At 40.1% G+C, this 23,456-nt stretch overlaps 1 protein-coding gene across 2 annotated transcripts in view; it reads right to left on the bottom strand.

Moving 5' to 3' along the window:
- SPAG16 (sperm associated antigen 16) overlaps nucleotides 1-21,308 on the bottom strand; it is a 40,908-nt gene extending 19,600 nt beyond the window's left edge. For both annotated transcript variants that reach the window (XM_064158973.1, XM_064158977.1), the window contains exons 1-5: nucleotides 21,235-21,308; nucleotides 15,360-15,406; nucleotides 14,175-14,276; nucleotides 9,270-9,397; nucleotides 1,444-1,581 (exon numbers count right to left, since the gene is read on the bottom strand). In XM_064158973.1, the coding sequence (XP_064015043.1) occupies nucleotides 1,444-1,581; nucleotides 9,270-9,397; nucleotides 14,175-14,276; nucleotides 15,360-15,406; nucleotides 21,235-21,283 (464 nt within the window). In that variant the 5' untranslated portion in view covers nucleotides 21,284-21,308. The remainder of the gene's footprint in view (nucleotides 1-1,443; nucleotides 1,582-9,269; nucleotides 9,398-14,174; nucleotides 14,277-15,359; nucleotides 15,407-21,234) is intronic.
- Between the last annotated feature and the right edge of the window lie 2,148 nt (nucleotides 21,309-23,456).

Here is a 23,456-nt window from a genome sequence, read left to right as displayed (position 1 = left end):
ATCTTGAGGAAAAGCAAAGAGATGGGTTAATGCTTCTTTTACAGCTCTGTATTTTCACAGTATCACAGTATCACCAAGGTTGGAAGAGACCTCATAGATCATCAAGTCCAACCCTTTACCACAGAGCTCAAGGCTAGACCATGGCACCAAGTGCCACGTCCAATCCTGCTTTGAACAGCTCCAGGGACGGCGACTCCACCACCTCCCTGGGCAGCCTATTCCAGTATCCAATGACTCTCTCAGTGAAGAACTTTCTCCTCACCTCAAGCCTAAATTTCCCCTGGAGTAGCTTGAGGCTGTGTCCTCTCATTCTGGTGCTGGCCACCTGAGAGAAGAGAGCAACCTCCTCCTGGCTACAACCACCCTTCAGGTAGTTGTAGACAGCAATAAGGTCTCCCCTGAGCCTCCTCTTCTCCAGGCTAAACAATCCCAGCTCCCTCAGCCTCTCCTCGTAGGGCTTGTGCTCAAGGCCTCTCACCAGCCTCGTCGCCCTTCTCTGGACACACTCAAGCATCTCAATGTCCCTCCTAAACTGGGGGGCCCAGAACTGAACACAGTACTCAAGGTGTGGTCTAACCAGTGCAGAGTACAGAGGCAGAATGACCTCCCTGCTCCTGCTGACCACACCATTCCTGATGCAGGCCAGGATGCCACTGTCTCTCTTGGCCACCTGGGCACACTGCCAAAACTGAAGTGACTGTATTACTAGGTTTCAGGTAAATTCTCAATGATTATGTACATGTGCAGACCTACCTGTCTTCAGAGAGAGCTTATGTTACATGTAGCTAATTACTGCATCTAACCATTATAAAAAACTTATTAACTGTCATATGACTTCTGAAATCAACTACTACAACATACAACTATAAGCAATGATGGTAATTTACTCTGACATTATTTAACAACAGGGCCAGAGTGATGTTTTGCAATTAAAAACATGATAAGTAAGTGTATAGTGGGGTTTTTTTTCCTTCTGTTGATAGTTTGTAGTAGCTGTAATTTAAAGTGCTGTATTTTAATGCAAAATGCACATAATCTTTGTTTTTAGTTCTATATGTTATAGTCCCATGATTATTTGTAGCAATTTGTTGTGACTGATGAATAATGACAAATTTTTCTACACAACAGGCTGTCCAAAGAGGTTTTGGACTTTCCTTCTCTGGAGACATTCAAAACCTGTCTCACACATTCCTATGGGGAGCTGGATTAGTTATCTTTCAAACTCCCTTCCAACCCCTAACATTCTGTGATTCCCTGAAATTAAGATTTAGGTTTCTAGAAGAGAAAAAATATGAACTTCAATTATAAATGTCACCTATAAGCAAAAATATGTGCAGCCAGCACAACAAGCTGGAACTTAGTCTTTCCAAAAAGCACTTGGGTTTACTTTACCTGGCCATTTGGTACTACATATCAAAGATTCTTTAAGAGCAAATAACATACTTTGCTGCAAGTTTATAGTTTTCCAAATCTTTCCTCAGTTGCATATTCTCATCCTCAAGTTGTTGGTTGCGGGTATACACAGATGGAACCAATCCAGCATCTTCAACTTTGACCACACCTCTCTCTACGAGTTCATACCTAGTAGGGAAAAAAAAAAAGAAAGATATTTCATACAATTTTTCTATTTTCTCACCTCACTGATATCTCCCTTTTCATTCTAGCATTTTCCTCATAGACTTTTATCATCTCGAGACATTTACCTTTTATGATTAGTAGCAATTAGCAACAATATTATCCCACCACACTGTGCTCTAATTTACTGCTTTGCATTCTAGAACGAAGTGTTGTTCATAATAGTAAAATGATGTCTTGCATAATACAACCATTCAATTTAAAAATTTTCTTCTTCTCTTTCCTTGAAGATACCTTAAATAAGACAGGAAACCAATACACTTGCTCAAATACAAAGGTCTGAGTATATACAAATGTTACCTCATATGCTCAAATACAAGATTTTTACTTATTTTGATTTTATACAAGACTTATTTATTAGGACTCAAATAAGATGACTAAGCTGCAGATAACAAGATGAATGATCCTATGAACTAACTTCAACATTGGAATACAGAGCTTAGCTAGCAAGCTTATGTTACTTATTTTGCCCTCTATTTGATTACATTTAGTAACTATTTTACTGGTCCCTAAGAAAACATGATTCTGTGATGTAGGTACTGAATGCTGTTTTAGCTAAGTACTTGTAGATATTAAGCTGCATTTTGAGAAAGAGAATCTAGAACAGCAGGTAGTGCAGTGTAGCAACCTAGGAAGCTCTATAGCCCCAGGCAATGAAGTCTACACAGTCTCCTATCTTCCAGGATCAGCCATCTTTTGATAGGATGCCAGTGAAAGCTAAGAATACTCTAACAGGCAGCAAAAACGATTTAGGCATTGGCACCATTCATTTTAGGCTTATTTTAAAGGCATTTAAGTACAGAGCAACCGAAATAATAATTCAGAAAAACAAGATTTGGTCCCAAAAAGGAGACTGTCACTACATACATGCTTCTGCAGAGTTATGCTTGTTCCAGGAATGATTAGAAGCTATTAGGATTTGCTAAAGTATTTCAAAAGACACCAAGGCCCAAATCTACAAGTGTAAGATGCTTCTGTGTAAGCAGGCAATGCAGAAGTGACTCCAGAATCTGTGTGTGAAACATCTATTTCTTCATCTGCTTCTGTCTAGAAACATAGGAGAGCAAGACCTTCAGTTGGCATAAACTTCTACACACCCACTGGCAACAAAACCATTGTGTACTACTGTAGCCATTTCAGTTCAACATAGGTTCAGTGGAGCTAGGCTGTACTTGATATAATTGATATATATCATCCTACAACTTTCTTCCTCACTGAACTTCACAAAATCAATGTTTTTTGGGTAAAACCAAACCAAACCAAAAAAAAAAAACAAACCAGCAAAAACAAAAATACCCCACACAACTGTTTGTTTGTAAGGGATTTCCATTTGGTTGGGGTTTTTTGATTGGTTTGATTGGTGTTTTGGGTTGGAGTGGAGGGGCTTTGTTTGTTTCGGGGTTTATTTTGCCCCCAGGAAAATATTTTTAACAATCTTGACAGCAGCTTTAAAATGTTCTGTGTGGGAACTCAGGAAGAGTAATATGAACATTAATTACCTTTTCAGGTGGAAAATATATTGAATCCATGCTTTTTTAAAAATCAAGTATTATAGAAGTATGAGAAGAACAGCAGCAATTAGATGTTAAAAACTATACTAAATGCTATTTGTTGCAGTTGGACACAAGCAGCAGATTTGTAACTTGAAGACAGGAAGCACAGCATTCCTAGATCAGCAAAACACTTTGCAGAAACAGTGTCTGTAGAGTTAAGGGATTCTTACTTGACAACTAACTTTTACTAAACATCCTCCAAAAAAAATTTAGGAGAAAGTTAGAAACTTTGTCCAAATCACTTCCTAGAGTCAGCTGTTTATCTGCATTCTGTGATTAATTGTAGGAATGTTCATCCTTATTGGTTATGCCACTCACGTTCAACATGTATTTTGAAACGTTATACTGAGCATGTCCAAAGCAAGATTTATTCCATCATCGCTTTGTTTTCTTAAGCAACAGGCTTCCTTACTGAAAGAAAAGGCTTAGTCTTGTTTTCCCCTACTCTCAAATAAGCAGGTACTTCTCAGGTACTTCTCAGTGCAAACGACAACAACTCTGGGTATTTCTTTGTCAGAAAAAAAATCTCCACTGAATGCTCTAACTGCACCTCTTGAAAACCAAAGAAATTCTGCACATGGATAAAAAATCAACACAGCCTCCAGCTGAGCTAAGAACTCTCAAAGACAATTTTAATAGAATACAATTAATACCAATACATTCACTATGCCCTTGTCTAAGAACAGTACTAAAACTCAAAGCTTTCATGCATGCAGTGGAAACGGTGCAGAAAACCACGCAACAAAATTGCACTGTAAAAATTAATTCTCTTTCATCAGCCTAGACCAGTAAAACTTGCAGAACTCTTACATACCTGGCCAACTCCCAAATAGCTATATTGTTCTCACCTCTTTCCATTATGGAAGGGAACTGTGATGCAAATTAAATTAGTTACTTCCAAGCACGCACAGGTAAGCATTTCAGAACAACTGAGTTATTATTCTCGAACCATTATTTAAAATTAATGAAGAGTCTGGAAACCTAAGTAACAGATGGTCAGCTGTGATTTTATGATCAAAGCCTACTGCAAGCTGACTAAAAATAATACATTACATACATTACATTGAATACAAGTTTCTAAGAGTTCTAAGGGAATCAAGTTGCACAGAGGCCCTGAAATAATTTAAATGTTATGTAGCTCAAGATAATCCTTTACCAACAGATAACTCTCCTAGAGATGCATTCAGGGATAAAGATTTCGAGTTTTAGCTTTTACAGGAATTCTTTCTGAAAATTATCATTCTGACTGATAACTTCTGAAATAGTTTCAATAGAAAGAAATGAGCCCAGAAAGAGATAGCATTTTTTTGCCTGAGTGTACTCCTCTGATCTGTTATAGCATGTAAGTGGAAAATTTTTATTATCATGTTACACTTGTGTGGTGGAGGGGCAGCAGCCCCAAAACAGAGGCCTCTCTATGCCTCTACATGCCCGGACATGTTCTTCTGCCAGGACCCACGAGGCAGCAAAGCAATTGTGTATCACACATGCCCGGTCCGTGTACCCCGGGGTCCAGGCAGGGAATCCCCTATTGGGAGGGTCCAGGCATGTATCTACTGCCTATTGGGGTAAGGTTTGGCTTACTGCCAGCCTGATTGGTCACTTTAGATGTCCATCAAGCCACGAATCTCCGCCCAGAGTCTATAAAGAGGGGTGCAAAGCAGCACCACGTGGTCAGACTGTTCAGACCATTCAAACCGTTCAGAAGCTTAGAGCATTCAGACTCAGCTCTGATCCACAGCAGCACCCTGATGCCCTGACCTGCTTGCATGGCCTAGACACAGGATCAGGCCTTACTCACTTGCAAGCATTACAGAGGCTCAGACCTCATGCATTGATCTCAAGGCGCAGTCAAGCTATCTGCGAGCCCTTTGAGAAGCAGAGCACATTCATGCCTGCACCATACATATATGAGGAGCCGAGACCCCCTGCCTAAGCCTAGAGCTATCTTGATTCATCTACAGAACTCGTCTCCCTGCAGCATGGCATAGACCCTGCTTATCAGCTAAGTCTGGAAAGATCCAAAGTCAGCAGACCCTCAGACAGTCTGCAAACCTGCAAACGCAGCCTGCTAGCTGTGAGACCATGTCAGAAGCTACATGGACAAATCCTTCTCCTGCACCGGGGAATCCTGCCAGCTGATCAACCCTGGACACAGCATGCAGAAGAAGCAACAGCTCCAAGGCAGAGACTACTTCATCCCAGGAGACAAGGTCAGAAAATCCTGTTTAACCCAGAGACTGGGAACACTTTATCATTCCCTGCAAGCCGGGACAGATCTCCAGCTCCATCAAGTCCCCAAATACTGGGCACACACTGAGACTGAATCCCAGGAGGGTGATTAATGATTAATATTCAAGAGCAACACATCTAAGCAAGCCTTAAATCCTTTGTAACATAAGTTACCTCTACCTGAGGAGCACACACAGTTTCAGTCCTTGCTGGGCAGACACTAGAGTTGTTAAGAGGCATTAAGCCCAAGGGAATTTCTCTCTGTCTATAATTGTTAATAATTTGATACTTCCCTTTAATAATCAATCCCTGTAAATATATCCCAAAGCTATTTTCATAACTTTTCAATACGAACCTGATTTCATAGTGGTTGGGGGTGGTACAAATTTGTAAATATTAATTTTAATAAATAATTTTATAAAAAATCAAAACTGCCTCAAATTAATTTCTCACCTCCCCCTAACAGGAGAGGAATAGAGAAATCCCCTCCACGACAACTTGTTATGTAGGCAAGAAAGTAGGTATATTCAAGTGGCTTTTTGCAAACCAAACTGCAGGTTACTTATGCTCTCACTTCTCATCCAAAACTGGCATCTGTTTCAGTCTGATGCTGTCCTGAAACTGGTAATCATTGCCTTCTTTCAGGATTTATGAACTCTAAGTACAATGTACATTAATGTGACCATACAATTTCCGAGCCAAAGAGAACACAGAGCAGAGGAAACTGAAACCTGCCTAAAGTAAGCAGACTGGACTGTCCTTGGCAAGTTGTAATACTGAGGATCACAACCTACATCTGATTTCTTCATTCTGCAAAAAGGAGGGGGTTTTGTAATGAGCCTACCTTTATTCTCAAAGCAGACATGAGGAGAAACTTCTTTACAGTGAGGGTGACAGAGCACTGGAGCAGGCTGCCCAGAAAGGTTGTGGAGTCTCCTTCTCTAGAGACTTTCAAAACCTGCCTGGATTAATTCCTGTGCAGACTACCCTAGATCATCCTGCTTTGGCAGGGTGGTTGGACTGGATGACCTCTGGAGGTCCCTTTCAACCTTTAATATTCTGTGATTCTGTGACATAGTAGAGCTGTTACATGTGCTCCAAGACACACAACCCAGGCAATCTTTGCAAGGCATGTACAAAACAGATAGCTTTTAATCTAGTTTGGCTACAAACTTAAGCACATTTTAAGCACATCAAACAAAAGAATTTTCAAACTATGTTTCCTTAATTAGTCTGCAGATCTCCTTTTTACTCACAAGCTGAAACACAGCCAAGTCTCTAGGAATACTTAGTCAAGGATTACCAGTTCCAGGAATGTATGAAACAATGACAGCAATAGCCTGGTGTATGCGTGTGAATAGCAAATGATTCATTTGCTCATCAGACTGGCAACAAGCTGCCAGGATCAGTGAGCTCTCTGGTATCGGGACGTATAGGCTGTCAGATATGTGAATTTACAGTCAATCAGCTTTGCACTTTATACTTTAAAGCTGTCAATCTAATATCTTCAATATGCAACAAAAACACTATGAAGTCTTCTATAGCAAAATAATAGAAAATTTAATGGTAAAGTAGACACTCTTAAAATAATGTAAGTGAAATTTTAAGTTCCTTAAAGCATAACTGGAATAACTGGAAGGGAAAAAGTGCATGTGCAAAAAAAACCTCCAACACACCCCCCCCCCCCCCCCCCAAAAAAAAAAAAAAAACCAACAACCCTACAGTACAAAAATCAACTCAAGTGTGATAAAATTCTTCATTACAACATAGAAAAAGAGTGAGTTGGGCAAAAACCAAGGCATAACCAAATGACAACATCTCACACAGCTAGGTAGAATAACAGATTGTTTTCTCAAAGTCTGAAATAAATACAGATAATTTGGTCCAATTTAAGTGACCTTTAGATCTGAGACAGACAACTTCAGAGCAAGCACGTTGATAAATTTTCCCTACGTTAATTCATTTCTCATTTTAAATTCCATTAGTACTTGATCACCACAGCATGAGAGAGTGTCATCCCAATACATAATGAGGAACCTGAGTACACTAATCTGCCCTCACTTTCATTAATATTGTAAATTATCTGTTTCAAACCAACATGAAACATTTTGAAATAATGTATTAATGCAGAAAGAATCTCAATACAGTAAGATTAGATCCTGACGTGCTGAGCTCATTTGCAATGCTACTGAAATTAAAAATATTACTTACAGAGAAAAAAAAATACATGTACAGCTAAGGATTTACAAGATAGAGCCTGCACTTCCTCTGTTAAAAAGTAATTTGAATTTTCCCATTGATATAAATCCACACTCTAAGTGCTTCAAAGAATGCTGTAGCTTCATAAAAAGGTCACTATTTATATCTGTCCAGCATTAATTATCTTTTAGCATAAAAACTATTACACTTCAAATTTAATGTTATTCATATCAGCTCTTTTGTGGAAAAAGAATGCAGAATTACAGTGCTCCTTCCCTAAGGAATCATTTAAGTTGCATTGTTATGCTATCAAAAAAGCAGATCATTATTATTTCCAAAGGCAATGCTTGACTGGTGAGCTTTGCGTTAACAAAACCAGATGCCAATGACAGCAATGATTCCCTTTTAGAGACTATTTCTTAGACAATGTAAAAGCTTTTGTAGGAAAAAATGTTTCTACCTGTTCAAATTTACTATTTTTCCAATTGAACAATTTCAAAAGACCTTATTAAAAGAACTTGGAACCGCTCATGTTTAATGACTGACTACAAGATAATTCAAGGAGAGGTGTTTCTTCGTCTCAGAATCCTTCCAATGTAACTTCCAGATTCAAAGTGAGCTTGTAACTGAAAACATTTCAATAAAACCATATGATATGTCATATTCTGCTCCAAATTTGTCAATCTGTCCTCTCAAGCTTTGTACCATTCCTGGTACTTCATACTTAATCAATATAAATAAATATATCCTGTGGCATTCCATGTGTGAAGGTGCTGAAGGAAGTGAGTATTTAGACAAAGTTCTGCACAAAGTATGGACAAAATCCTTGCAATCTATAAAAACTGGAGTGAACAATAAAAAAGATAGAAACAGCACAAAATTTTACTCTCCTGATTGCTATAGGAATTATTTTTTAAAAGAAAAAACAAACCTACCATATCATTTTGATTGATGTACCCAAAATTATGAAGTATCATAAATACTAAATATTCTACTTATAGCACAAAGTATCTGTGATGAATATCCAAGCCCACCCACAGCAATTAAGGTGCAAATACCACAGCATGCTACAAAATATGCAATTTTTTAGGTTGGCATCTATGTTCTGGAAACCAATAAAAATACATGATTTCTCAGCTCAGCTGAAGGGAAATGCTGGTCATTTTGCATTGGATTAATTTGATCCAATGATGATTCCTGTACTGTAGCTGGTTTTAGTTTTCCTTTACTTTCCCTGGAAAGTATAAAATACACAAACCATACAACTGAATTCATTTTGGTTTAAAATGCTGGCTTAAACTCAAATAAGTTGTGTCCTGAAAATGAGTATTTCTCTTCACTGAGCGCAAGAGGTCTCAGGTGGCCACTTCAGGCTTGTAAATGTCTAGAGTTGGGTAAAATGCACCCAGTCCTTCAAAGGCACCTGTTTTGAATCTTCCCATAGTCAGCTTTCTTGAAAGCCTGCCATTAAAACAACAGCTTGCATTCTTACTCTTGATATTACTATATTTGGCAAAATGCTACATATTTAAGAATTACTTGTCCTCAGAAGAGTTTTCTGCAAATATATTCTGAAAATCTGGAAACATTTGAATCTTGAGTATCTACTTCCTATTTCTCAAATTACCACAAACACTGAAGAGTATTTACCATTCTGTTTGGAAACAGTCAAGGGTTCTGGACATTCCCATTCTGACCAGGAAATTGCAGAAGAAGTCGTCAGTTGTTCCAGGTATTTCAGACACTGATTTGTCAGAAGTCAGAACTGATTGCAAAGCCTGAAATGAAAAAATCGATAATAATTATTAAACCTACATGAGAAATGTAATCATCACACCTTTTATTTTTCAAATCATCTGAAGTCACAGGTCTACTGAAGTACACCTGAATGCTTGCCCTGATCAAATCTGTGATCACTGATCCTTCTAATGTTGAGGTCTGACTCTTCTAACGTTGAGGTCTGCAGAAACTTACAGAGGAGTAACTGGAAAACCACCTGATTTAAGTAAGTATTCTGAACCATACATAATTTGATACAGACTTGAAATTATTTAAACTGATGGATGATCTTCTGTCACTGATCAGAGTTCTCATAATCCTGCACCCTTCAGCAACCTTCAAGCCTACTGATGAGAAAAACCAGTACTTCATCTAACACAAAAGTCCAAGGTGATAGTAAAACAGCTTCCATTCTTTTTCTAATGATGCATGCAATGGAGAGCCTGAAAGAACTGCATCTCTATCATTAGACCTCAGAGGAAGTCTCACTCAAGATCAATTCTCCCTTCTCAACATCCATATGCAGACACTGAGTCAAGCTGCCAGACAACACTGCTACAAGTGTTAGATGAATGCAGATGGTGTCCCTAGAATTCATACACAGCTCCTCCAGTGCCATCGAGATAGACAGCTACTCAGATAAGAGCAGCTCATGAGTCAAGCACAGTAACAAAAAAAGCAGAGTGAAAACACTACGGAGGGAAAAAAAAAAAAAAATTCCCTTTCACAGCTTTCTGTTGCAATGCAAATTTCTTTCACCCAGCCCAATTCAGCTAACTCACTGCAAAGCTTGATATTAAGCGCGCCTAGAAAGATTTTGATATGCAAGGAGGTACAAGAAAAAGTAAAATATTACCGATTCTGAGGCTACCCCTCTGCAAAATGCATTTGAAGATCACCAGGTGATATAGACTGCCAAACCTGGCAGCCGCAGGTGGTTTTAATTCATTCAGACTCCAAATCTATTACAGCAACTTGACACACCTAAACATGATCTCAGCATTTGGGAACTTCACATTGGCACAATGCTGCAATGGGCTTGATTAAAGATGCAGGGTACTATCCATGACAAGATACTGCACTGCACATACCTGTACCCTCAGCTTGCAGCTATCACTTTGTACACTCTTGAAAGAAACTCCAATTCTGTGATGTGTGCTACATATTATTCAAATAAAAGATACTACTGCAGAGAAGAGAAACTGTAACAGCTTCCACACATGCATACGTTCTTTTCTTTATTTCAATATGAACAAAACTGGAAAAAAAGTCCAGTGAGATTTCATCAAGATATGATAAGGGCTGTGACTGTGAGTTATTTCTTCCATCTATTTAAAAAAGCCTCTGTGGGCCAGGGTTTTTTGATAACTCCATTCATTTATGGCATATTCATGTCCTTAGTGGGAGCTCTATCAACACAACCATATAAATTACCTGGAGATAAAAGCATTTCTCTTGATAAAATAAAAACACTGCAAAAATCTCATACCCATTTTGTATAATAAAGAAAGCATTTTATTACAGGAGAAGAGAAAGCTGAATGGGGATCTGATCAATGTTTACAATTGCCTGAAGGGTAGCTGACAAAAAGATTAGGTCAGTCTCTCTTCATTGGTGCCCTGTGATAGGATGAGGGGCAATGAACATGAACTGGAACAGGGGAAACTTCACCTCAATATCAGGAAAAACTTCTTTACCATGAGGGTGCTGGAGTTCTAGAGCAGACTGCCCAGAGAGGTTGTCTCCCTTTCTAGACACTTTCAAACCCTGCCTGGATGTATTCCTGTGTGACCTGCTCTGGCAGAGGGGTTGAACTAGATGATCTCCAGAGGTCCCTTCCAGTCCCCTACCATTCTGTGACTGTTTATTTCAAGCAGCCTACCTACTATAAACATCAAGAATTGTACACATACAATGAAGGCCAAGTAACACTGTAGTATTAATAATACAGTATGTCAAGTGCAATGCAATATTTAGCATATTTCTATTACCAGATACAGAATATCAAACAGGTCTATCTTCTAACTGAGGTAGCACAAACAAAGAGAGTACATCTCCAGACATACAGCTGTATCCCTTTCTTGTTTCTTTTCTTTCCTTAAGTGAAGCAAATATCTGACATTGTTGTTTGTAGTTTCACAAACATATCTATAAATCCATTCTTCAGAAGTAACGACACAGCTTGATTCCCTTAATAAATGGAAATATGATAGGAATTCACTTCATCTTGGCAGAAAAGAATTTATTAACTATATCCTAGCACTGAGAATGATTTCAGGAACAATACAGAGAAAAATGAAAACAGGCATAGCAGTGAAACAGGGCTCTGAGAAACCAGAACTGGTTTTGTGACCAATACTGATGCTAGGCTAATAAGTTTCTTTAATCTTAACCTTTTATGAGTACATATAGAATGACATCATTGTTGTTTTGGTAAGTGTACATTCATCCATTTCAAAATGAGGAAAATTCAATCTATTAAAGTGGTACCAAAAGACATTCTCTAGAAGCTATATATTAAAAAAAAATCTTGTTGATGTTTATTTGGATTTAATGGTCAGAATCCAAACTAATTATTTGCTTTGGTAAATATTTTTAAACATTTCTTGTTTGATTGGTTTTGTTTGGTTGGTTTTTGGTTTTTTGTTTTTTTTTTTTTTTTTAATAATTAATCAGACTCATAGAATACTTTAGGTTAGAAGGCACCCTTAAAGGTCTGCTAGTCCAATTCCCCTGCAGTGAGCAGGGTCATCTTAGAATCATAGAATCAACCATGTTGGAAGAGATCTCCAAGATCATCCAGTCCAACCTATCTAACCAAGATCATCCAGTCCAGCCCTATCCAATCAACCAGACCATGGCACTAAGTGCCTCATCCAGTCCTTTCTTGAACACCTCAAGAGATGGCAACTCTCAACTTGATCAGGTTGCCCAGCCAGCCTGACCTAGAATAATTTTCAGGGATGGGGCATCTACAAAGAATGCATTGCCCAGCACAGGTGTATTTTGAATCAGCTGCCATTTCAATACCTTACTAATGGAAAATGATAATTAGAAAATGAAAATTAAAGCTTCACCACTGATTTCCTTGTTGGGAGCAAAACAAACACATGAAACATAACTGTTGAGGGAACCTCACCAAACTTTAAAGATGAGTAGTTTTACTGCATGCATGCTGAGATGCAGAAGAAAATTGAATATACCTCAATATCTCCTGCAGAAACAACTTAACTCCTACACACCCATTTTTCATTTTTTAAAAAGGTAAACAGCACCATCTCTCATTTGCTTAACCTTGTTCTTCATTTAGCAATTAGTGCTGATGACTTTGGAAGCAAGTTTGAAAATAGGCATTTTTCTTTGATATTCCTGGTTATACTTGACCTTTTACACAGAGTGTAAAAAATCCTGTACTCAGTTTAGAAAATAGATATTTATAGTACCTGGCTTTGGCAAACCACTTCAATATATTTGGGTATTCAGTTGACATGTGTCCTCTCTAAGCAGGTTCTCTTTTTTACTTTTTCAGCAAAACAAATTGCATCTAGTATTGAAATGTCATTTTTAATATGGGATTAGGTATTTAAGTTACAGCAAATACATACAATCACCTAAAACTGTTTCTCACAGGGTAGCTATTCTAGGACATGGTTATTACTTAATCTAACCTTTTTTTAGCCAATATTAGAAGCTAGTAATTGAAAAAGTGTATCCATTATTTGTCATGTGAAGAAGACAGCCTTCGACAGTGCTTCCTAGTTCAGAGTCTGGATATTGATTCAATATTAATTCACAGGGAATGATGCTTCTAACTTGGGACACCAAAAGCATTTGCTGAAGCTCTTGTTTTTTTCCAGTGAATTAGCATCAAACAATCTAGTCACTGAGCCTCATAAAATATACAGAAAATTGTTATAAAAGCTGTCAAAGAACTAGGAAGTATATAAAAACATTTTACTACTCATGTCTTGGTCTCAAGTTCAACAATATTTTGTAATTTCAAAATTATGGAAACAAACAAAAAAAAGAGTCCTCAGTATATCTTGGAAGTTTGTGGTGGAAGCAACCTTAAAGACCATCTAATTCCACCCCATCTTGCCAGGGGTAGGAACACCTTCTACTAGATGAAGGTGCCCAAAGCCCCATCCAAGGATGAGATAGTGGTGACATTAGAAACAGGGTAGGGAAAAGCACTTTTCCATTATATAGTAATAAGTAAACTCAGGTAATGCAATGTAACAACCCCATTGTGGAACTCATGGCTGCTTTGAAATAAAATTGTCATTGCAATAAGTGTCAAAATCCAATGCTGTGAAATGACTGATAATTTTGTTAATATGTTGATATAACTTAATCTAACAGCCCATCCTGTATTTTCAATATATGAATATTTTTAGCAAGACACAAGCTTTTGTGGGTCTTAAGCACATGCAGTTTGTTTCTGGGTTGGGAATCACACTCTTGTCCAATCTCCTCAAATAGAGAAACAAAGCCTAGAAGCTGATACATTGTAACAGCAATATCTTTTCAGTTTGCTGTATTTGTCACATGCATTTGTAAAACCATCTTGTTTAGAATGTAAAGAACTGAAATGTAGATGAAAATCAGGATTCATAAGTAGCCCTTCCCATATGGCATATGTTTACTTCCAGAAACATCTGAAAAATAACAGACAAACTTTCCCATACAAACTGAAGTAAATTGTGATGTGTAAATTTAAAGCCATTTATGCCAACCAGATTAGACAGAGTCTTAGAATGATTAGGAAGTTCTTACTAAAATCCGTGCATCTTCAGCTTGCTCTTGAATAGTCTGCAGAGCCTTTGACAGATCCTCATCATCCTCCTCCTCAAGACTAAATTCATCATCTGTTGGAACCTAAATGAAATTACTTATGGTTAGGTATGAGCATATCTCATACATATTTCTTTCAGAATACAACTGTTTCTACTCCCTGTACAGTTACTGAAGATAATCATAAGTGTGCACTTGCAGCCTGGAGGACCAACCAGAGCCTGGGTTACATCATGAGAAGTGTGGCCACTAGGTCGAGGGAGGTGATTCTCTCCCTCTACTCTGCTCTGGTCAGACCCCGCCTGGAATAGCACACCCACTTCTGGAGCCCCTATCACAAGAGGGATGTGGACATGCTGAACCGTGTCCAGAGAAGGGCCACTGGGATGATCAGAGGGCTGGAGCAGCAATCCTACAAGGACAGACTGAATGAGTTGAGGCTCTTCAGTCTGGAGAAGAGGAGGCTCTGCAGTGACTTTATTATGGCCTTCCAGTATCTGAAAGGGGCCTACAAAAATGCTGGGGAGGGACTTTTTAGCATATCAGGGAGTGACAGGACGGGGGGGAATGGAGCAAAGCTGGAGGTGGATAAGTTCAGACTGGACATGAGGAGGAAGCTGTTCAGCATGAAAGTGGTGAGAGCCTGGAATGGGTTGCCCAGGTTGGTGGTTGAGGCCCCATCTCTGAAGGTGTTAAAGGCCAGGCTGGATGAGGCTGTGGGCAGCTTGCTCTAGGGTAGGGTGTCCCTGGCCATGGCAGGGGGGTTGGAACTAGATGATCCTTGTGGTCCCTTCCAACCCTGACTGATTCTATGATTCTATAATCTCATTCTTGTTAAAATAATATTTTGCCATATTTAAACAGAATTTTATAGAATACAGAAAATAGAATATTGAACTTTTCACTACAAATAAGCTGAAACATATAAATATCTGTGTCTTTAAATAAAAGTATTTAATGTTCAAAAAAAAAGTAAAACAGAACAAAACAACTGACAGCAAAATCTCCTCTCGAAAAATAAAGATGTGCCTAGCATCATTGCTCTTTATAGGTGATTTGGTGTTGTTTTTCCTAGGACATTTTTGTGACTGATGCAAAGTAAAACAAGAGAATGACACGTGAATATTCTACCACATATGTCAGAAGACTGTGAATTTAATAGATTACCTCTTCATATTGATAATCATCTGTAGAGTCATCTGTTATGGTCAGTTCTGGAGATCTTGTTAAGTCTGAAACAGCTGATGCATGTGATGAGTTCTAACTTTAACAAAACAAAACCATAAACCAATCATCCATAAATCTGTTATCACCACCTTCATTCTTTCTTTCTTTTTTTTTTTTTTTTTACACAAAGCTTTATACTTCCAAGGCTTCTTTCAGCCTTTAGTTGAAGAAACCCAGCTTCAGCAAAAACTATATGCACAGAGATAGGATTTATAGTTTTTATAGCAGGTTTAAACACTATTAAAATTTGCCTCATCAGATCTATCAAAATGAGAAGCTAAGCACTGTTTGGAATTAAAGAGTAGCTAAATCTTTCTCTGACATAATCCATAATCATAATTTTTCATCAAGATCTTACTGCACTGAGGTTTCCATAAACTTTATGCTTCTAGGCATAACTAGCATCATGCTCTCCTAAGGTCTTCAAGAAGGATGTAGATGTGGTACTTCAGAAAATAGTTTAGTGGTCATGGTGGTTGGGTTATGGTTGGACTTGATCTTAAAAGTCTTTTCCCACCTTGATTCTATGATTCCTTGCTCTCAGAACAGCATCTTTTATCAAATTCAAATGTTCAAATGAAAACATGCACATCTGATATCAAAGATTGAACACTGAAGCTGATACAAACACCTTAATTATTAGAATATATTACAAAAAATAGATTAGGAACTTTCAAAATAATTTAAAAAAATCTGAAAATTATCTACAGTTCCTCCAAATGTTTGAGTCAAACTTTTCACTAAAAATAATTGCAAATGGTGTAATATGCAACCCAAACAGACATTTTTCTCATCATGCCCATATGAGTACAACACAAATGGTTCTCAGAAAGATGGTCTGTTGACAGTTGCCCTAAGAAATCTGTTACCCTACACGTGACCCTCGAAAATAAACCCCAAATCAACTTGTGAAAAACTGGCAATTCAGTACTCTATACACACAGAGGAGGAGGAGGAGAAAAAAAAGATGATTTTTCCACCTTTGCATAAAGTTTCCAAAACCTCATTTTCCTAAAAAGCAGATCTCTTACTACACTTCACAGTATAACATATATGTAATAATATCATTTACATTCAAGACCCCAGCATCACAGGACCAACAAAACCATCGGTTAAACTGTAACTAACAACTGAAGATCACATCATGAAATAAAGGTCAACTACCATTTGTTTTTCAGCTACCTTTATAGAGGTTTGACATAAAAGATGGGGAGATGTCATTTTATCTTGTCAAGAAAACAAACCACAACAAAAGACCAAACTAACAAATTGACAGCAACAACAACAAAAAAAGAAGAAAACAAACCAACAAACACAGAAATTACTGAGCAAATAGAGGCATAATATTTAAGTAACTAAGTCAAAGCACACCTGTGTTACTTCAACTGCAGAGTAACATTATATGCTTACTATAAAAATTGTATACCTATATAGGAAACTGGCATGAACACTTCTTAAGAATTTCCTATCTAGGCTTAATATTGAAAGCAAATGTCTGTTACTATGTGCCCCCCAAATTTACTTCCCAGGTTACTGTGTCACAGACTGCTGATGCGGACCATGGGACTTTAATTTGGGTCACCACCTCTCTGCATCTCAAATTTCATTCTCTGGCAAGGGTTCGTTTCATGACCTGATTGGTTCTTAAATCCTTAATTCTAAAAGTCTAAATTTTGCAGAAATTCATTTGTTGGGAACTGGCTGGAAAATGGGGTGCACAAGCCCCTAGAAGCATTTACAATCAAGCCTTGGATGTGAGGCCTGAGCATTGAAACCAGTAAGCCGCAGTGCTGTGTGTGAAGAAGCTCAGAGGAATTTGTCCTTGAGCCTTCTGATAAACAGCGTCTGTGGGGCTGTGCCCAAAGCAGGAGGGAATTGGGAGGAAAATGCAAATTTCAATACTTAGGTGCACTAAAAATGCTTTTGTAGTAACCGCAAGTAGGGAATCACAGAATCATAGAATCAGCCAGGTTGGAAGAGACCTCCAAGATCATCCAGGCCATCCTAGCACCCAGCTCTATCCAATCAACTAGACCATGGCACCAAGTGCCTCATCCAGCCTTTTCTTGAACACCTCCAGGGACGGTGACTCCACCACCTCCCTGGACAGCCCATTCCAATGGGAAATCACTCTCTCTGGCAACAACTTCCTCCTAACATCCAGCCTATACTTTCCCTGGCACAACTTGAGACTGTGTCCCCTTGTTCTATTGCTGGTTGCCTGGCAGAAGAGACCAACCCCTACCTGACTACAACCTCCCTTCAGGTAGTTGTAGACAGCAATGAGGCCACCCCTGAGCCTCCTCTTCTCCAGGCTAAACAACCCCAGCTCCCTCAGCCTCTCCTCATAGGGTTTGTGTTCCAGGCCTTTCACCAACTTCATTGCCCTTCTCTGGACATGTTCCAGCACCTCAACATCTCTCTTGAATTGAGGGGCCCAGAACTGGACAGAGGACTCAAGGTGTGGCTTGACCAGTGCTGAGTACAGGGGAAGAATAACCTCCCTTGTCCTACTGGCCACACTGTTCTTGATCCAGGCCAGGATGCCATTGGCTCTCTTGGCCACCTGGGCACACTGCTGGCTCGTCTTCAGCCTACTATCCACCAGCACCCCCAGGTCTCTTTCCTCTTGGCTGCTCTCCAGCCACTCAGTCCCCAGCCTGTAACTCTGCTTGGGGTTGTTGTGGCCAAAGTGCAGAACCCTTCACTTGGCCTTGTTAAATGTCATCCCGTTGGCCTCTGCCCACCTATCCAGCTTGTCAAGGTCCCTCTGCAGGGCTCTCCTACCCTCCAACACATCCACACCTGCTCCTAGCTTGGTGTCATCTGCCAACTTACTGATGCTGGACTCAATCCCCTCGTCCAGATCATCAATAAAGATATTGAACAGGACTGGGCCCAGCACTGATCCTTGGGGAACATCACTAGTGACTGGCTGCCAACTGGATGTGGCACCATTCACCACCACTCTCTGAGCTCTGCCATCCAGCCAGTTCTTGATCCAGCACAGAGTGAATCTGTCCAAACCATGAGCTGCCAGCTTGGCTAGGAGCTTATTTACAGCGACATAAAGTCCCTAAGACAGATACAGATTTACCTTTTAAATCATGGATTTAATTTTATGGATTCAGTTTTTGAAGGTGTAGGCTTCATTCAGCAGGACAAGGGAGGTTATTTTATGTGAATATTACATATTCAAATATTTAGATGCGCCAAATGCTAGTGAAATGTACTACATTGCATGCTGTTTATGTTCACACTTCTCACCCTAATTGAAAAGTATGTGCTTTGTAACTTGGAGTCTGATGCTCTCAATAAAGAATTGGAGCTTGGAATGCTTAGCTCATATTGGGCTGTCGCCGGTTCCTGTTCCCTTCCGCATTCATCTCCAAAAAAGAGTTTACCTGCTTTCTTTCACAAGGAGATAAAAGAAAGGAATCCCCAAACAATTAGATTCAACTGGCCTAAGCCCATTCTCTATCCCAGCAGAAGAAATGTAGATTAACTCTTCTGAATTTTAACAGGATAACAAAGAAACTGTGTGATTCAGTAAATGAACCTTTTCTTATTATAACACTCCAGGACCATAGGTGGGTCCATCAAGATAATCAAGAGAAAAGAGATAAAAACTTCTTGTATTAAGACATGACTTTCAAAAGCTGACCCAATAGACTCAAAATCATGGAATGTTAGAATTATTTCTATTGGAAAAGACCTCCAAGATCATCTAAGGTGATGATCAGGGACTTGGACATCAAGGCTAGCTTTCAGTTATCTGCCTGCTCCACAGTGCAATGGGAATGTTTTGGTCCTCCCATCACTGTCTTGCCTAGTCAACCAGCTCCTAATTCCTGGACTTTGTTCATTCAATGCAAAGGGAGGAAAGTTCATCTGAACTGCTGATTACATAAGAAAAATGGAACAGCAGCAAAGTGAGACCGCAGAACAAGTAGGTTTTGTTTACTATTTGAAACAGCAAGATGCTTGCAGCAGTCAAGATAAAAGACAGCGATGCTGACTGACTAGTTAGGGTAATCTAATTTTACCAAGGGGCTTTTAGAATAAGACATCCTAGCACCATCTAGCAGACTACACATTCTCTCTTCAAAGAATTAGACTTTGAAAAGCGTGGTTGTGTTAGTATGGCGTGAATAGTTGGGTACAACATTTTTTGTATGAAGAAGGGGACATTTTCCATATAAACACATATTAATTCCATGTAAAAAACAGGTATCTGCATACTTCTGTGGAAACTCAGAGTCTCTTCATTACTTTATAGCACAGTATCTATCAAATTGAAATTAAATAAAATATACCTAAACAAAATACTGAACTCAATGAATTTTCACACCATATTTTACCAGAACACATTCTTTTTAACTATCTGCTGTATGATCCTCCCTCACTTCAACACTTTCAAACATTGTCTTTTTTCTTAATTGCCTACTGACCTGACTGTCCTTGCAGTCTACTATGGTCAAAACTAACGCATCTTTGCAAACACTATGCATGGGCTAAAATACTACTTTCAAAAATTGTATTACTGTTTCCCTCCTGTTTTTTTTCTTTTGTTTTTCAAAAAATCATAGCCAGGAGCACAATAAAACGCAGGAGTTGGGGGGGGGGGGGGGGGGGTGTGTGTGGTGTGTTAAACTACTGTATTTTCCCAAACACTGTGAACTACTTTTTAAGCATGTCCTGATGCAATGCTTTTTAAAGCAACTAGCCCAGTGTGAAAACAGCTGTCAGTTTGAAGAACACAGAAACAGAGGTAAAAACTTGCAGAGGGCAATCGTCCATCTTTTGCCTTTTGGGTTTTTAAAATGCTTTTATATTGGTTTACATCTTAATTCTAGCAAGGCAGGGAAAACTGAGGTATTGGTAGAACATTGGTAGAACTTAAGCTCTGTTCAGTCTCTGAAACAAAGCTTGAAAGACCTTGATTTGGCAGCTCACAGCTGTAAGAAAAAAGATAGACTTAGTCTAATCTAATGACAAGAAACAGAATTTGGGTCATCTGGCCGAAAATTACACATTCAAGAGTCATAAAGTCCTAATGTAATTTGCTAAACTCAATTCTGAGAATATTTTATACTGTTGTGAGGTTGGGTTTTGTTTTCCTCTAAAAGTCACAGCAAATTAAATTATGTCTAGGTTATGGCATCTTAATCTTTATGTTTGGTCATACACAGCTCTAAACCAAACCCTGGATATCTATCCACACGGCAGGCACTGGAAAAGGAACAAAGCAGCACACTGGGACAGGGGACACTAAAAACAACTCATTTCTCTACAGATATTCTGCATTTATTGGCAAACAACTAACAGAAGAGAGGCAAAAAGTGTCTTTCATGTCAGGATTTTAACTCTTGCTCAGATTACTTCATCATCGGGGGAGGACAAAGTTATCCCGCTTTTCCTAGGGGTCACTCAAGGACTCCTGCCATCAGAACCGCAAACAAATGCCACCTTAAAGTTAGCAAGACCCTACAGTCTCTACAGGGAAGAAAAGCCCAAGCCCCCATCCTGTCCCCTCCTTGCCTTCAAGGGCAATAATCCACAAAAAGAAGCAACAGCGAGGTGGGCTTTGGGGTTTCTTTCGCTCTCTCTTCACGAATCATGTTGGCATCCCGGAGGTCTCCTGCAAAGACGCTCCGGCCCTGACGCGCCCCTGCCAGGCTGAAGCAGCCCTGAGCCGGCTGCGGAAGGCTTGGGCAGAAGGGCGGCAGCGCTGACAAGAGCCCGCTCGCGCCCCTCGCCGCCGGAGGGGCCCCGGGGCGGCTGCACCTACCGCCCCCCACCGACGGAAGGATACTCTGGAGGCAGAAAGCCTCCTCGGAGCCGCCAGCCGCCGCCGGCTCCATGGCTGCTGCCTGCCTGCCGTAGCGTCCTGCCGTTGCCAGGAGCGGCTTCTCGCGAGAAGTGACGCCTGGCCGCTGCGGGGAGCCGCCCGGGCCAGGGCACCGGCACCTGTGGTGGCGGGAGGGCATGGCTTCAGGCTTGGGGAGGGTAGATTTAGACTAGGTATTAGCAAGAACTTCTTTGCATTGAGGGTGGTGAGATACTGGAAGAGATTGCAGAGAGAGATCGTGGATACCCCCTGTGCAGAGGTGTTCAAGGCCAGGCCACACCTTGACTACTGTGTCCAGTTCTGGGCCCCTCAATTCAAGAGGGAGGCTGAGGTGCTGGAGCGTGTCCAGAGAAGGGCAATAAGGCTGGTGAGGGGCCTGGAACACAAACCCTATGAGGAGAGGCTGAGGGAGCTGGGGTTGTTTAGCCTGGAGAAGAGGAGGCTCAGGGGGGACCTCACTGCTGCCTACAACTATCTGAAGGGACATTGTAGCCAGGTGGGGGGTGGCCTCTTCTCCCAGGCAACCAGCAATAGAACAAGGGGACACAGTCTCAAGTTGTGCCAGGGGAAGTATAGGCTGGATGTTAGGAGGAAGTTGTTGCCAGAGAGAGTGATTTGCCATTGGAATGGGCTGCCCAGGGAGTCACCATCCCTGGAAGTGTTCAAGAAAAGGCTGGATGAGACACTTAGTGCCATGGTCTAGTTGACTGGCTAGGGCTGGGTGCTAGGTTGGACTGGATGATCTTGGAGGTCTCTTCCAACCTGGTTGATTCTATGCCCCATGAGGCGTTGAGCAGCTTGGTCTGGTGGAAGGTGTTACTACCCGTGGCAGGGGTATTGAAACGAGATGATCTTTAAGGTCCCTTCCAATCTGAAGCATTGCATGAATATTAACTTTGTGAATATTCAGTTCATGCAGTTCAGTTCAGCATTATGCACACTTTCTTGCCACCAGGGGTGCCAGCAGATGGTAGAAGTTGAGACAAAGCTTCTTGGATTTTACTAGCAGAGAAGCTGCTCCAGTGCCAGAGGGGCTGTGAGGAGGTTTCTGGAAGTTCCCAGGGTGGTCAGTGGCAAATCCAGAGCAGGTGGCCCTGTGCTCTCAGGATTCTCCTTGCTGCTTCTGCGGCCATTCTGACGAGAAGATGGTGTTCTTTAGTAGAAGCAAAAGAACAGAAGGGAAGGGGAGACTGCTTCAATCTCATTAAAAGGGAGTAATTTCTTCTTCAGAGGGAACACTTTTGAAAGGGAGTAATTTCTTCTTTAGAGGGAACACTTTTGTAGCTGAAACAGGTGTTTGCTGGTTCACCTGAGCTCAGACCTGCTGGAGTGATTGCTTAATTTAAGTTTCTGCAGCATGTTTAATGCTGCAGTTTAATGAGCAAGAGTTTTCCCAGTCAACAATTTGGGAAGGAATCATGGAGCAGCTTTATTTGGAAGAGATCTGTAAAATCAAGTCACCTGTTAACCCAGCACTGCCAAATCCTCCACTAAACCATGTTCCTCAGCACCACATCACTTCTTTTAAATACCTCTAGGTATGGTGACTCCACCACTGCCCTGGACAGTCTACTCCAGAGCTTTACAACCATTTAGAGGAAGAAAAGATTCTTGGTGTATAACCTAAACCTCCCCTGGTGCAACTCAAGGCTATTTCCTATTGCTATCCTAAGCATACCATACCCTATACATTTGTGAAGAATACATGTTGTGACTCTTAAGCACCTGAGATGAAGTTACAGAAGTCAGAAGATTTTTCTTTTCCTTCTTGCATTTTAAAATAAACCGAGAGATTTCAGTCCTGAGGTTTCATTGAGTTAATGGGCTTTGCATGCAGCAGGGATTCAGAATCAGTGCTTGAATTAAAGTAACTGAAAATAAATGTCCAAATTATCTGGAAGAAAAAACAAAACCAAACAACCTGCAACATAAGTTTGATATCAGGGCTTAAGCTCACCTGGGTTCAAGAGACAGAGGGCAAATGCTGGCATTTCTTTCTTTTTTGTCTTGTAGAGTTCTTTTTTTCCTTTCAGAGGAAAGTGATGTGACAAGAACAAAGCTTTTTCATCCATTTCCAACCCAAAAGAGCAGCTGTGAACTGCAGCAAAGCATCTCAAAAACAGTAGCAAAATAATACACAGAAGTGGCATCATAAAGCACAACATCCATAACTCAGTCCTTCCAAA

Source organism: Pogoniulus pusillus, chromosome 2 (assembly GCF_015220805.1).
Source record: "Pogoniulus pusillus isolate bPogPus1 chromosome 2, bPogPus1.pri, whole genome shotgun sequence".
Lineage (NCBI taxonomy): Eukaryota > Metazoa > Chordata > Aves > Piciformes > Lybiidae > Pogoniulus > Pogoniulus pusillus.
Note: the sequence above shows the minus strand (reverse complement) of the source record. Positions and strands in the feature narration are given on the sequence as shown.